The 15,670-nt window shown below is 36.7% G+C and overlaps 1 protein-coding gene across 1 annotated transcript in view; it reads left to right on the top strand.

Annotated features, from left to right (window-relative positions):
- Positions 1-1,687: 1,687 nt before the first annotated feature.
- cecr2 (CECR2 histone acetyl-lysine reader) overlaps positions 1,688-15,670 on the top strand; it is a 63,669-nt gene continuing 49,686 nt past the window's right edge. The window contains exon 1 of the mRNA XM_066724557.1: positions 1,688-1,961. Coding sequence (XP_066580654.1) covers positions 1,842-1,961 — 120 coding nt within the window. The 5' untranslated portion in view covers positions 1,688-1,841. The remainder of the gene's footprint in view (positions 1,962-15,670) is intronic.

Here is a 15,670-nt window from a genome sequence, read left to right as displayed (position 1 = left end):
TCCATCACGGCGTGCCTCGCGCATGTCACGGCCGCGCGCTCGCCGGGGTTAAAACACGAACATTGTTTAAAACCACAAGATGCATTTCCACTTTTTACACTTTAACACGCAGACGTCTTTTATATATTTGAATATAGCCTACTATTTGTATCCCCCCAGAACAAAGAAATGAAACATCACGCTGTACATATGCTTGAAAGTGTTGCAGTTCTATGCATATATCATTTTCAGCTACCGCTTACTTTTCCGATGCAGTGATACTAGCAGATCTATTCGTTCAATTGGTAATCGATATGAAAATGCAGCTCTTTATAAAACGAGACATCCAAGAACAACAATACGATCGCTATAAAATTCTCAAACATCCATTGATTTGGGGGAAGTAAACAAACAAAAATGATTTGGGTAGGGAAAAAGTTTTCTGCATAGTAATGTGCGTGTGTGTGCGTGTGTGTGAACAGACAGATTGTAAAGTGAAGAGGAGGTTTATGACACTGATCAAGTCCGTTAAACTAGCGCTTCTTTTATACTAACACCAGGTGGAGCGCTCAATCTCCAAAAACACGTACAACACGTACAGCCGCATTAGTAATACAAAAAACAATACGTGATTTGAAGACTTTACAATAAAGTTGCCAGAATAGATCTAGAAGCCATATTATCAGACATTTAGAGACTTAAACCCTCCCACGCCTATTAATGCAGAGGAAACTGAGGTGTCCCTTGTTGCTTATATATATATATATATATATATATATATATATATATATATATATATATATATATATATATATATATATATATATATCTCATTATGAGTTATTGTTCTTGTCGAGATCGTTTTCAGAAAGTTACATTTACATTTCATAGCTCGTGTTGTATTAATGTTGTGCAACTTTAGAATACATACAATGCCAATGTGTTCCCAAAACATGTTGTGCCCCTGTGATACGAACATAATTGACTATATTTTATAATTACAGTAAACCTAAATAAACCTGCTAAATCGTCCCCTCAAATCGTCAAATCGATGTGTAAAGGATGTCGCCCACGCAAAACAAACACAACCAAACCCTTTCATCTCTTCATTTGGTTTAATTTGACAATAAAGCTGTATTTTCGGTGATGTGTTGAACAGAACAGGTCGAGGACTATAGTGGGGGAAACTCGTTTCATTAGGAGCTCACTTTGATCGAAATCAATGGCGAGTTATCCATAGGCGGATTTGTTTTCGTTTTGGCTGCTACAAAAGCCAGCCATCGTGGCTTATCTTTGTCCGCCAAGGCCCCCCCATGGCAGTGTCTCCTAAGATAACGTAATTCCGCTCTGGCTCTGTGGATGCTCCGGCGCTACAGGACACCTTCATGTGACCATCCAGAAGGAGCGCTTTTTTCAAGCTTCTATGGACCTTCCAAGCATTCCCTTTAAATCGGGACGAGACTACTGTTTTGAGGCGGGGGGAGCTGTGGCGGATATTCCCGCAAACCAGTGAATACCTCACTACATGCAAGAGGTAACAGAAAGAAAAGCTTTTACAGCCCGTGAGCTCTTCGCAATGCGTCGACATGTGCGTGTAGGCTGAATACGTTCAAGGACATATTTCGTTTTACTTCCCAAGGCCCCCCCTTCGCTATTCAGATGGTAGCTCCCCCCCCATCTGTTCCTTACTTGTGAAATGTAGATTGAAGCAGATTGTAGTGCTCTCCAGGTTGCAATGGCAACTGACTTGATGCAACAACAACTTTGGTTCAATTAGAGAAGTTTGGTTTTTATCACAGCAAAATAAGTACGAGACACTTTTCTAATGTAAGAACTACGTGTATACCTTTCACCTTTGGAAAATGTCCCAGGAATGTACTGTTTCTGTGGAAGAGATCCGTTCGTGGTGGGAAGTACCCGCCATCGCTCACTTTTGCTCCTTATTCAGGACCGCTTTCAATTTACCAGACTTTGAAATTGAGGTAAGGGCACAGTGATTTATTTCATTCATTAAGAGGGTGCTTTTCCATATGTTTTCCCCCCTCCCTACAGCTTTAATTTTAAATAAATCCACTGATTTTGCTCCCCCTACCCCACTCACTATGCGTATTGAATGAAAGTTTTGAATTCAGAAGTTCTTTTGTAATCATCTGCTGCCTTAGATCCTTTCTCAAAACAGACATTTCCCTCCGTAAACAATAGTATATCTTTTTTCAATTAACGCGAGATCTGATCAATGGGATCCGGCTTGATACATAAACAAATGTCCGGTTAAGTATGTCTAATAAGCCTAAGCAAACACATTGGTTTTGGTTTATTTTGGTGGAGAAAATGCGATTTAGGAGATTCCGTTTGTTTGTTTTCGTTTCTGTAAGTGGATGTGTTGAGTCTGGTATTGTTTCCTCATTTTCAATTAACTTACTAGTTTTGCAAACAAAGTAGATTCAGATCAATCGCCCGCTTGTTATAAATAGCCTATACATTTAAAATGATGAATTGCTGTGACTTTGTTGCTTTTTTTTTATTGACATCTGATTGATTTACGTGCTTGAACGAACACTTGGAAAACATGTTGGTAGTGGTGGCGTTTTGTTGTTGTTGTTTTTGTTTGTTTGTTTGTTTTAACTGTACATATATATGCTTGCATGATGGCTTTATTTGGCAGAACAAGTCAAGTTCACGTGTCTTTCAAGTTTTATGATCAGCTGTCCCCCCACTTTATCATGCATTGTTTACAGTGAGCAAGATCGTTAATATATCCTGTTACTTAACCGGGGCTTTGCCATGATTTTACATGTCCATACTATCATGTTTGCAAGCTTGTATAAAGTTCTCATCGATTAGCAGTGGAAGAGGGGTCCATTTTAAGACGGTGTTTGATTTGTGTGTGTTGTATTGTTGTAATGACTCGCACGTCGACCACAGCGGCGAGTCCTGCCAGGAGGAGCTGCTGCAGTCGCTACACAGCATCTAGGATTTCCAGTGGGGAGGAAGTTTAGGCAATGAAGCTTCATTTCATTCACAACCTACACAGATAAGAGATTGTTTGATCCCAGAAAGAGTGATGAGCTTTGGGGGAAAATGGGTAAGGTCAACATCATGCATCAACAACCCCCCCTCCTCCACCACCACCACCTCTCCCGGGAGAAAAAGCAAGGCATCGCTTTGTTATTGGGGAGGAGGATTTGGTGTGGGGTGTGGGGTGGGGGGGTTGGGGGAGAGAGAGAAGAGAGAGAGAAAAACACACCACATGCTGTTTCTCAGCTCAAGTGAAGTTAGCACTCTTATACAGTATATTATAAAATAAAAACGCTGATCAAAATCCAGTATTAGTATTCTTCTCCTTCACGCCTTGTTGTTTCTTAGTTGCATGTGCCAGTTTGATCACAGCTGTTTATGCTGGGCGGCTGCACTCAGGGAAGTTGAGTCGAGGAATATCTTAATCTGATTTCAAGGATTGCTCAGCCAAGGTGACATATAACAGCGTCCAATACATTCCCAGCTGCTGGATGTTATGATGCAGTTGGCTAAGTGCAGTTTATTTCTGACATTGCAAATGGTTGGTGTCTCATATGACTGGACCGTGGCAATCTTGGGATCCTAATGAAGCTCTTGGATTGCCACATCCTAATCTGATGGCAAAGAGCGTTTATCCAAGGTCACTTAATGATCAGTCCTATAGATTGCACATACCAAGGCTCATTACCACCGTTGAGAGGCCGTGATGCTGTCGTTGCCATCACAACACGTCAGTTGCACTTTGATAGGCCAAGTCGCTTAATGTTGTATGAGGAGAGGATTCATGCCACTTGACAATATGTTGACCCCCATTACACAATCTTGGGTGGGAAAGCAGACCATTTGACAAACAGTGAGCACACCTTATTTTCACCATGTGTACACACAAAAAGGTCACACCCTTAATTAGAACATTTGATGAAATAAATAGTTCATCCTACAATCTTGTTTATCATCAGTTATTATGTGATAATTCAATGGTGTGTGGCTCTGGTGATCATTGCTAGAAAGCACACTATATAAGCCAAGTCTCAATTCTTTACTGGGCCTACAATAATAAGAGTTAGAATCACCACTAGGAATACCATTTCTAGACCTAAAAACAATACAGCACCTCAATTACAAACTAATGTTCCATTTAGACTAATCTGAACCTGTGTAACTGTTACTTCTTTACCTCATTACATTTGTAATAGGTATATTAAATACTCATTATTACATAGGTCATTCAATATTTGCATTGATTTACCTTACCTATAAGGGTGTCTGTCCTTTCTTTCCTCGCACATGTGGTGTGGAATGTGGATGTTAGACAGCACAATCTTTCTCAGAGCAATTCAAATTATGCTGACAGAAAATATCCAAGACATTTTATCATCAGTGAATTACTGGAAGGTTATAAAGCATACTACTGGTATTTGCCATGCCCCTTAACACTTTTTCTAGGTTACAGTAGATAAAATTGCAGATGGGCATATCTCTGTGCAAATAAGTGTAGGATTGCTTTAATTAGCAAAGCAAATACTTTTAATAGATTCTGCTTTCATTCTTTCTCCCTGCATAGGCTACTTGACAATGGTAATTAGTGGCCACTTGACTACTATGCTTTCATTGTATATATTTAATTGATGCTGTGATATTAAGCTAGATAAAACACTCACAATTAAATAGACACACAGTACACAAAATTAACCCAGATAGTGATAGCTCTGTACAGATGTATGATAAGAAATCTGTTTTTATGACATTATAGGATTTTTTTCTTTTTTTTAGTCTTTAATTTTTTTTTTTCAAGCAAATTATTGGACCTTGTTTTAATTTTGAGCTTTAAATTATATAAAATATTCTAGAATGTTTACTTGGTGCAGTAGATACAATAGATATGCCAATAGATACAAATGAACAGTTTGTGTCTTTCAGTACATGGAATATAATGTTTTATTCAGGAAATGTTCACTACACATCAGAATGATTAACATATACATTTACAATACAAAATGAACATTAACATGTCATGCTTTTGTTTTGTTTTTAATAAAAGTCAAGTACTGGTGATGTTGAACTTCTGTTTATACTTGATTTGACTTGACAATGGACAGTATAACTAAGTTGGTTAGTTCATTAAATCATATCTAACATTAAGCCACAAGTTGGTGACTGACTGAATAGCTGGAGAGTTCCTGGGTTTGTCAAGTAAAGCACTGTGTAATGGTGGGAAGCCTACACACATCCAAGTCTTGATAATATTTGAATGATATGATATTGGAAACTGTAGCCATAGACTGTTTAGTGCTGTGGATCTTCCCACAATATTCCGATTAAGAATTTGGCATGCACTTACAGTGAAGGGGTGTGTTCACAAATTGCTTTCTTCTCTGTCTATAATCCTTTACTCTAAGAATATCATGCCTGAAGTCAACATAGCATAAACACTGTCTCAAGGCAAGGGTAATGTTGTCCACTGTGGGTAGGCTTTTTCTGTCCAATTATTAATTTGAACATGGAATGTGAAGCAGTGTCAGGAATGTTTATCTGCAAATTAAAGGTACCTGCAGGGTAAACCTTAATACCTTAATTGAGTGTTGGTTTTTTTCCACTTATTGTTGCGCTAAGACTAGTCAGTCTCCGAAGATAATTTATATATTAACTGTCAATCTGCACCAATTTAATTCTATGCTGTTTTAACAAGGTTTGAGATTTGACCAATGTCTTTCACACAGAAAGTGTTTAGACTCAGAGACAATGTAGGCCTAACCCCTAATATTCTGGGTAAATGCATACTTTCACTTATGAAAATATGTAAAAGCCATATTATTTTCCATGTCTTGATATCAATAGTGGATATCACCAAAATGAGCATGAGGCTACATGCATAATGTTTGTCCTTTCAGTTATTATAATTTATTTATTGGCAGATATTCTTATCCAGGGCAACTTGCGGTTTACACAAGTATTACAAAAGTGCAGTAATACAAATTCATATAAAAGTCAGTGTAAGCATTGCAAACGTTGTTTCATTTGTGCATTATCAGGTGGTACATTTTAGTTAAGTATATTAAGGAGTATATATTATTTTATTAATAAATGTACATCTCTGTTGTTGCTTTTCTCGGCCTCTACTTTTAAGTCGGTATGATATTTGTATTATTTACTTGTCTGTTCAGACTGCTGCAAAAATAATGTTCAATAACCTCTAATTTGGTATCTGTAAACCTTTGCATAGGAGTGCCTTATGCAATAATTATAAACCATACTTTGATTGTTTGTATTAACATTCTGAGTTTTTTTAGGTAGACTGATGTTTGTGCATTATATAGGCTAGCCCCTGGTGTTCATTCATCCATTTTGAGGAGGTTCAACTGTTGTAAACTCCAAAGCTGCAAATGCCCCCTTTGGCCAGGCCAAGGGAATGTAATGCTTTACTTAAAGGATCAGAATGCCTGCTTGAGACTACAGGCACCTCAGGGAAGGGAAGAATTCCCATGCTGGGCAGTCTAGAATTTTGTTATTCCGCTGAATTGCACTACATGACTTGAGTTTGTTCGTGTTTGATCTCAAGTAAGGGCTACTGCATTATACATTGTACAAAGGTTTTGAATCCCTTTTACAAGTGGGACTTTCCTTTTACAAACTAATTATGTCAGTTTGAGGTGGAACAAAGCCAGAGTAATGTCTCAGTTCTCCTCCTCTGTTGAATAATGCATTCATAGAAATATTTCAAACATTTTCCTGTATAGTAAAAGTATTTGCAGTGTGTCAGGTTTAACTTGCATGTTGTCAGTATTGCTGTGCTCTCAGTTTGGTATTCAAGATAGCCTACATTACCAATGTGAAAGTAAATCTGATTTCCAAATTATATTCTTATTTACAGACCCCTCTTAGGTTTTGTTTTATTGTGTGTTGGGGTTAAATTCAGTTTGTGGGAATAAGTGCTTGGTGACATGAAAGCAAGATGTTACAAATGGAGCTGGGTAGCCTGTATTTGTTTCTGTTTGGCTACTTAAATGGTATAAAAAGCAGGTGGCCCACAGAGTAAATAGTACATAAATCCAGGGCTAAGAGGATTAAAGAGTATGGTAATGTCTTTGTGGTAACAACAGTGGCAAGAGTTATATGTATAAAAAAAAAAAATCAATTGTACTACAATGTCTTCACCAATATTGAATGAAATGTGAAAGTGACTTAAAGGGAATCTGAAAGAAGTTTTCAGAGAAGGAAGTCCTAAGTGTACTGTTTCTCCCTGTTTTAATGCTGAAGACCCGCATAGAAAACTTGACCTGTGTTGTGTAATAGATTTGGATTTGTGATGTTGCAATCTGTTCATTTTTATTCTCTCTCATAGTATCTTGTATTGTCTTTGAGTGTAAGGGGTTTACAAGTAATTAATGTATAGCATTTTGTAACGTAGGATAAATCAAATAAAATAGTCTACTACCACTATTTCGCCTTCTGTCTGGATCTCATAGCCTAGAGATTATATTAATTAGTTACAACCTTTGCCAAGTTTTAATTTCCATTCAACAACATGTCAGGTTATGTTAGTTAATGTAGAATATTTTAAACATTTTTGATGGCACTCAAAATTAAGCCTTTATTTGTTCACAAGTGATTTCTTCAAATTCTTTAAAGATGCAGAAGTTGAAAGGAACTAGCCATTTAATGTTCTGTCTCAGACTGTCTGAATGTTTGACAGATGTCACTTAATGTTTTATGATACTGACTACTGACAGTTTGAAGCAATAAAAGACAACTAATCCTTCAGAATGATGATTATTTTAAATGCAGATGATTGTGTTAAATGCATTTTATTTAATAAAGCTTCCTTCTAACAATATTTAAAGTGTTAACCTTGTTTTTTTTTTAAAAACGTGACAGATTTTGTAGTGTATTTTTTTATGAATGTCATGCTGTGTATGATGTTTAAGGAAAACGCATAGCTTTAAGATTTCAGATATTCTGTACAGTGCATTTGTGGATGTCTTTTTGTGTGGATTTTGCTCTTATGAATGCTATGATTCATCAGTGTTAATTTGGTTTGGAGAGACACACATCTTAGTGTCATTCATTCATTGTCCTGTATATACATAGCAGAGCTCATGACCTGAAACTAATAAAAATTAGACAAATCTAATATTTAAGGCATATTCGATCCATCTAGATGTTTTACCATTGTGACAGGAAATCAATGATCTCTGAACCTAGATTAACTTCTCTTCTTGTGAAATCTTTAGAAAGCTGGAGCCCATTGTAGTTGCACTGGAGAGTGTTACTTACATTGAGGATTAACAAACTTTTCTGGTGCAACAAAGTACTGGGAACATTACATTTGATCCTTTTCCTCTGGTAGCGCAAATTCTTTCTCCGGTGGTGGAGAAGGATGTATCTGTCAATTAAGTGAAAGAATAGTCTTCCTTCGTGCTATTGATCTGAGAATTCCATCTCAGCTGAGTCAGCGTTAATCCAGAGTAGTCTGTGTTGACCACTAAGCCAGTAAACTGGTCTTGATGCAGCAATGGAAGCACAGTGAGCCTGTGAGAGGATGTGAGTCACAAGGAAAGTATCGTTAGATTATATATATATGGTTGGTATATAGATTCTAGGTCTGCCTATATGCCTATAAAGCAGTATGTGAGCTAGTATAAGTGTACCTTTTTTCTGAGAATAATTCTCTGAATTAGTGTATAATTGATTCTGATCTCCATCAGTTAAAGCACCCACCTCCTAGTTTCCATAGTTTAAATTAAAATTGGTATTCATCATTCCAAATGGCTAATTAAGGCAATCTAAATTACTAAGGTGCCATTTTTTATGTCTACGTGTCTTGTTAGATTATCTGTACTATTATTACCTTTTTATGTGGAAAATGGCTTTTAACATGTGCATTGGCTGCAGTATAGGTTTAATTTGTCAGTGCTAGTGCACACCTGAGAGCTTTGGGAGAAATGGAGTTTGGAGAGTAAAGATAACAAATTCTAAAATGTTTGGGAAATCAAGTTTGAAAAAGCTCCTACTTCCCTGGACAGTGCTCTTGGCAATCTCAAACTCCATTTCAAAATTTGCCTTAGACTGAGGCACGGTTGAAGAGTGCCAATACTTATCCTGAAAGCCATGATATGCACCTTATGGCAGCAGGTCTGTTTGCATATGGCTTAATGATCTTTTCTCTGTTAGCTGGGCATAGGAGGAAATTACCTTCTTTCTGTGGTCATTTATTTACAATATGTAAATGAACTAAACCAATATTCCTTTTTAAGGGCAAATCAATAAACCCTTCAAGGCAGCCAGCAGTATGCAGCACAGAAAAGGCTATCACCTTCAGTTTCTCTCTCAGCTTGCCTTAGCTATTATCTTATATAATTTTCTTATCAGTCTTAGGGGAGTAGAGAGTGGTTTAAGAAAAGCAGCCAAGACCTCAATATTTTAACAGCAGCAGATGTCTTTTTCTTCTGTTCTGTAAGTTGTCAACTCCAAGGTGGGTTTCTGTAGTCGGCGATTATTTTAAGGAGTCCCCTTAACCTGTACTGGCTGCCTAAGGATCTGTATAGTTGATTCATTCAGACAGTTCTGGCCACCTTGTGTGAACCTACTGTGTAATGCAGCTATTAGGGAATTATCACAGCTATTTTTGGCATGCACAGTAGCTGGTTGCTGTAACAAGTGCTCTACTTGCTCCAGAGATGCTCCCTGGTTTCCCACTGCTCTGTAGAAAATGAGTGCACATGTCTCATCGGATCGTGATGAACATTTCATTTGGAGGTTGCCTGTAGATTGCTTCTCCTTTTATAATTTAAGTCGGAAACTACTCTAAACTTTGGAAGTCTTCTTGCTTCACATTATAATAATAGCATTGATATTATTGGTCAAGTTTAGTATTCCTCACCTAAGCTTGATATTCTGACTGTATATGTGGTAGACAATTGCATGGGACTGGGCAAGATGTGTAAAGGCACAGAAGCATGTCTTAAAAACATTAAAGGAGAAAAAAGATTTGATGTTTCTGTATGGTTTGATTTTGTTTTTGTTATTGTTTTATTACTTTTATTTAACAAACAACATGAAGATACCAATTAACATGCTTCAACATTAGAAAGTTTAATAAGTATATGAAGTGGGAAAATATGGACGGGTTATAATTGTTTATTGCTCGGTTAAAAAGGGCTGATAAAAAAAGATTGGAATGCTAATGTGTGTTGCTTGCACCATACACTTGAAGGTAATATGTCTTTGTTTTTTTCATATGATGGTTTTGCTGGAATGATAACAGATCTTTGCACAGAGCTAGAATAAGGGAATATGTAGCAAGACCGTAAGTAAATGACAAAAACATACTTTAATGTATTCTTCGGAAAATCTGAAAAAAACATGCAACGAGTTGAGTATAATGAGTATTTACCTATCAAGGCCGGTTACTGAAATTGTTTGTTTTTGAGAATTATAAATGTAATTAACATACCCACTCAAAAGGAAACATTCAGTAAAATAAATGTCAGTTTTGCTTGCATATGTAGAAGTCCTTGATCATATACACTGATGTTGTTCACCAACTTGTGGATTTCCTCCTTTTTCAATGAAAAATGTAACTTATGTTATAGAAATGGAAATTGTTGGAAATGGTGTACCTATAGTGTGGAACTGCAATGTTCTCCCTGTAACAAACTGTGGAAAAATAACTTCCTCCTCAATATCTACACCTGTTGTATCATCAGCAGACTGTATCTTTTATATTAAATGCATTTTTGACCTGCTAACATGAGTTTACATGTATACTGTTGAAGTTGTGGTGGCAGAGAGGTTTTCACCACTTCATAGTTGGTGGTTTTAACATTCCTGACAACCAGCAGTTATTTTCTTTAGTAAAACCTGGGCTCCATTAGCAAAGGCTTGCAATGAGTATTAATTTGATTAGTAGCCACTGTTATATACACTAGTGTGTTAAAAATATTAACCGGTAAAGGCCTTGGTTCCTAATCTCAGAATTTAAATAAGCATGAGTTTAGATCAGTTTCTTTGGAATGAGGAAAAAAAATATTAAAAAAAAATATATATATCCTTTAATTTAATGAATATAACAATATTAAAGAAAAGAGATGGACCAAGAAAGTGTCAAAACTTATAAACAAACAAACAAACATACACGCATGAAGTAAAATTGAATTAATATGTAATTTAAGTGAAAAATATTAAGGGGAAAGCATTATCTTTCATATTGTATACATATCCTATAGTTAACCTTACAAGGGTCTAGCCTAACCTTGCTAATGTTTTGGGCAGTCTATTTGCATTTTTTTAGATCACGGGAATATAAAGCCCCAGAATGGGGGGAAATAAACATACATTCACAGAAATTGCGACCCTCTTAATGACATTTCTCAGCTAAACCTTACAGAGACAAAATTGCAAACTTTCTGTTCTTACTGTGGCAAAGCTGATGTACGGGTCAGGTTGAGTGCTTGGAGGTAACATTTGGCACCAGGTTTGGGGCAGCCCTCTACTTGTGTACAATTTGCCTTCACTATGTTTTAATTTGTTCTTTATAGGAATGCAATGCCCAGCTACTCATGCATTATTGTATTGTTGGATATTTGGCTTATATAAATGCATGCTTTATTGCCAATTCAGCTTGCATTTAATCCACAGTCTTTAGCCACTGATAATTACACAGAAACCTACTGAGTGCTCATGTTCTGGGTCCCTTGGAGTGTGTGACATAACTGATACAACCTGACAGTCACCAGCTGGAGAAGGGTTGTTGAAATCAGCCCTTAGGAGAGCTTTCCTCTCAGCCAACTGCATCCATCATGTCTAGGTACTAATTCTGCAATGCAATTTTCATGGAAAAATATGACTATTCTTTGGCAGAAACGGACGTTTTCTTTTACCTCTATGTAAATCAACCTTTTTGGTCTTTCTGCAGTAGATCGCAGGTTGCCTTGGTCTTCAGAGTTGAATGTGCTCCAAGTTTGTAAGAGTGCCTTACATTAAACTTGTGTTCAAATAATCTAATACAAATCTAATTAACATTAAAAATGTTGTAGCCAGTGATTTGTAAGGATTATCTAGTGATTTCTGTTTTTTTTTGTACGTTTCATTTATCTTTTATGCAACTGCTTTCCTCTGTTTCTTTAATCTATCCATTGTGATGGAATAGTCTTCAAATGTGATAAGAAAAGGAGTCTACTGATGTGAAAAGTGCACAACATCTTTAGATTCAAAATGTGGTTCATGTGTGCTAATTGAATTGTCCCCTCCATAGGCACTGCAGAATACAGACATGGTTGTCTGATCTTGCTAATCTTCACCATGGGTTAAACCTGCATCTGCAACTCTTGTCCCAGAGAATCATAGTCCCTTTAGTCCCAAATTAACACGTACAGTTCATTGCCCATTTAAGTAAGTAATATAACTAAGACCTCCAGGATTGTGGCTTCAGGTTTAGGGGTCCTTAGAAAAGATTGTGGGTTGGGGTAGGGGAGGAACTGGAACCACTAATGTATTGTTGCTGCTTTGCTTTTAACTTGACTCATTACTGCAGACTGAACTGAAAACCATGTTCAAATCAGAGAGGTACAAACCTTGAGATAGACTTTGGCCTTTATGATGTGTATTTGAATCTATGCTGCTTTAAAAATGTGGTCATGTGGAATTTAGAAAGTCTGATCACCTTTGTTGTAGGAGGTTAGTGATTAAAGGTGAAAATTGGTGGGGGTGGGGGTGCTTGTAGATCTATTAATGGATAGACAGTAGCTCCTCCCAGGGTTCCATTTCATGCTCCAACGTAAAAGTCTCAATTTCTGTTGGTGCAAATTAAAGTGAAGAACATTCTGCTGTGGATCAACTACCTACTCGAGTTATGAGTAATGGTGTATTTTTAATTATTTGTTTAAATGCCCATGATGTAATTGTAATGTTATGTGCTGTATACTGCATGCTGTATTAAGTTTCTTTTGATACATAATTGTAAATGCTATTGCTGTGTGAGGGCATCTGTAATAAAGGATAGTAATAATACTTGTTCTGGTGTTCTGAAATCTGTGCTAGGTATGCAGCCAGGGTTAGGTAGACTACTAATTAAAAAATCATTAGATTGGCACTGTAATTTCTAGATAATGTCGCGTTTCAAGAATGAACCAGTGAGTGCGGTGATGGTAAAATGCCAGATATATAGAATTAGTGGCATGTTGATGTCAAGCTTGGAAACTGACAGATCTGAAAAAGACACATTTGCAGGGTAACAGACAAACAAAAAAAGGCATGGATCTTTTAATTGGAGGGGGGGAAACACAGATTTTATTCACATACCATATCAGTTCATCTTATTACAGCTGAGGCTTTTGGATTATATACAATACCATATCACCCAAGTTCCCAAGTGTCAAATGCCACCATTGCTCTAGTATAAATCCAGGTAATTTAAAAGTCCCAGATGGATCTGTACTTCCAGCAGTATTGTCAGTTAATTCTTGCAAAATGATCAGATCAGTTTGGGGAAAGTTGGCAGTATTTTTTTTCCAGTGTGAAAATACTTTTAGATCCACAGAACAATACTTAACTTGAACCCTGCACAGAAACAAAATGGGTTTGTCTTTTAATGATGAGCACCTTCTCACAATATTATACAAGGCAACATGTTGTAATAGGATTTAGTAAACGTATTATGGAAATTATATAGTCCTATAAAGATCAAGCTTAGGTTTTATTGAGTTAAGAATCTTAAAAATACATAGCTGACATGGTAATGATGCAAAAAAGGCAACAAGAAGTTTGACAGGAGCGGAGTTATGCACAAACATTAGAAAATACTGTATTTTGATCAATGGGACAAAAAAAAAAAAAATAATAATAATAATTAAAAAAAAAAAATATATATATATATATATATATATATATATATATGTGTGTGTGTGTGTGTGTGTTTTTACTGACCCAAATAATTTCACTAAACATCTTTTTTTGTGGTCTGCGTTTTTTTATTTTTTTATTTAGCTGCTTTTAATCTTAAGAGAAATCGATCAAATCCAAGAATCCATTGATTTCAACTTCAGGCAATTTGGGCTTCATTTTCTGATCCTGAAGAAAATAATGAAGACCTTATCTAATTCAATGAAACTGCAATTCCCTTGTTCTTCTTACAGTATTTGTGTTTGTTATTACAAAATCATTAGGCTAGTTGAACAAAGATCTTGTCAGAGTTTAGCATCACTTCTTGTGTTAACCAAATCGATATTAAAAACTTGTATAAACTAAAGGTACATACACACCCTCCTAGTATTCACAAAGAAGAAATGAATGATTAATCAGCAATAGATTAAAGTTAAGGAGCTAAACTGATCTAAAATGAAAACTTCATACAAGGAAAACAAACAAAACAAAAGAACAATAGTATGGCAATAATTGTGAGAGGTATAATGAGATTCTTAAAATATACTCAACGTGTCAGTCAGCAACCATAGCCCACCCTGTCCCTCTGTACAGCCAAGGACACTAGTGCTGAAAAACATGGTATTCAAATGTCTTTAGGTTGTTTTAATACTCAATGTCACCGGACAAAGTCCTGAGAAACTGGATTGAATTAAAAAGCAATATTTAATTAATGGGACCATTTCACAATTCAGGGGTTTAGACATATTTTGAACTCTGTCCATAGTCAAAATCCTGATGATAACCTCATTGTTTGGAATTGTACTAGATGGGGATCAAAGCTATACATGCAAAACATAATACAAACAATTCTGAGGTTTTTGAATGTCTCAGAACTCTGTCCTTTGTTAGGTACACTGTTATTGTACAGATGTTGATATATTCCTTTCAAATAATACCACACCATTTCATTAAATGTACTTCTAAATGTTTCATGTTTGTATCTGTGATCAATGTTCAAAATTATTTTAAAAGGCTGAATGTAGAATACTGTACTTTTAACCTTTTGATTGTACCTAAAATAAATATTGCCGAAAACTGACCGCCTAGTGGCCTATGGCTTGGGGGTTGGAAACAAAATGGACAGAAAAGTCATAGGATCAGCCGCATAAATAAGTAATAGGTCACAGGCCCATGTCTTGGGTAAGAAACCCTGTATTTTTTAAAGGATCAGCCTTTATCTTGCATATCTTTACCTTTTAACCCTGGCGTGCTGTGTCTCTTCACAGGCCCACTGAAAAGAAAAGAGCCTTGCGCACAACAAAAACCTATTGATCAGCTTGTTTGTTTTCTCTTGTTGTTTTTCCATCAGAATCGGTTCGCCTCCATAACTAACCCCCCCCCCCCCCCCGGCTTTGCCTCACCCCATTGCATACACACCCAGCCACAATTACTGAGCTAGCTCCCTTCCCCCAACTATGATTGACACCAGTGTGTAGGGGACCATATATCAAATTGTTTCACATGGTGTCATCAGGAGGCAAGGGGAACATACACTGAATTGTTTTTCAGGCTTTTCTATTGTTGGTGCACCCCAGGCACTCCACTCTCTGTCTCCAGTCTGCTACTGGGGGCTGCACCGTCCCCTTCCCAGAGTTCCAAAGACTCATGCTAAGTAGAGAGCATGCATTTCTCATGAATTTTAGTTCTTGTTTTTCCCCTCAAAGACATCCATTAAATCAGTATGCTGATGCACTTAGTGTGCATTTTACCACCACACATTCATGATATTTAGAAAAAGCTTCGGAGAAAAACT

This window comes from Amia ocellicauda, chromosome 15, assembly GCF_036373705.1.
Source record: "Amia ocellicauda isolate fAmiCal2 chromosome 15, fAmiCal2.hap1, whole genome shotgun sequence".
Lineage (NCBI taxonomy): Eukaryota > Metazoa > Chordata > Actinopteri > Amiiformes > Amiidae > Amia > Amia ocellicauda.
This window is presented reverse-complemented; position numbering and strand designations above follow the sequence as displayed.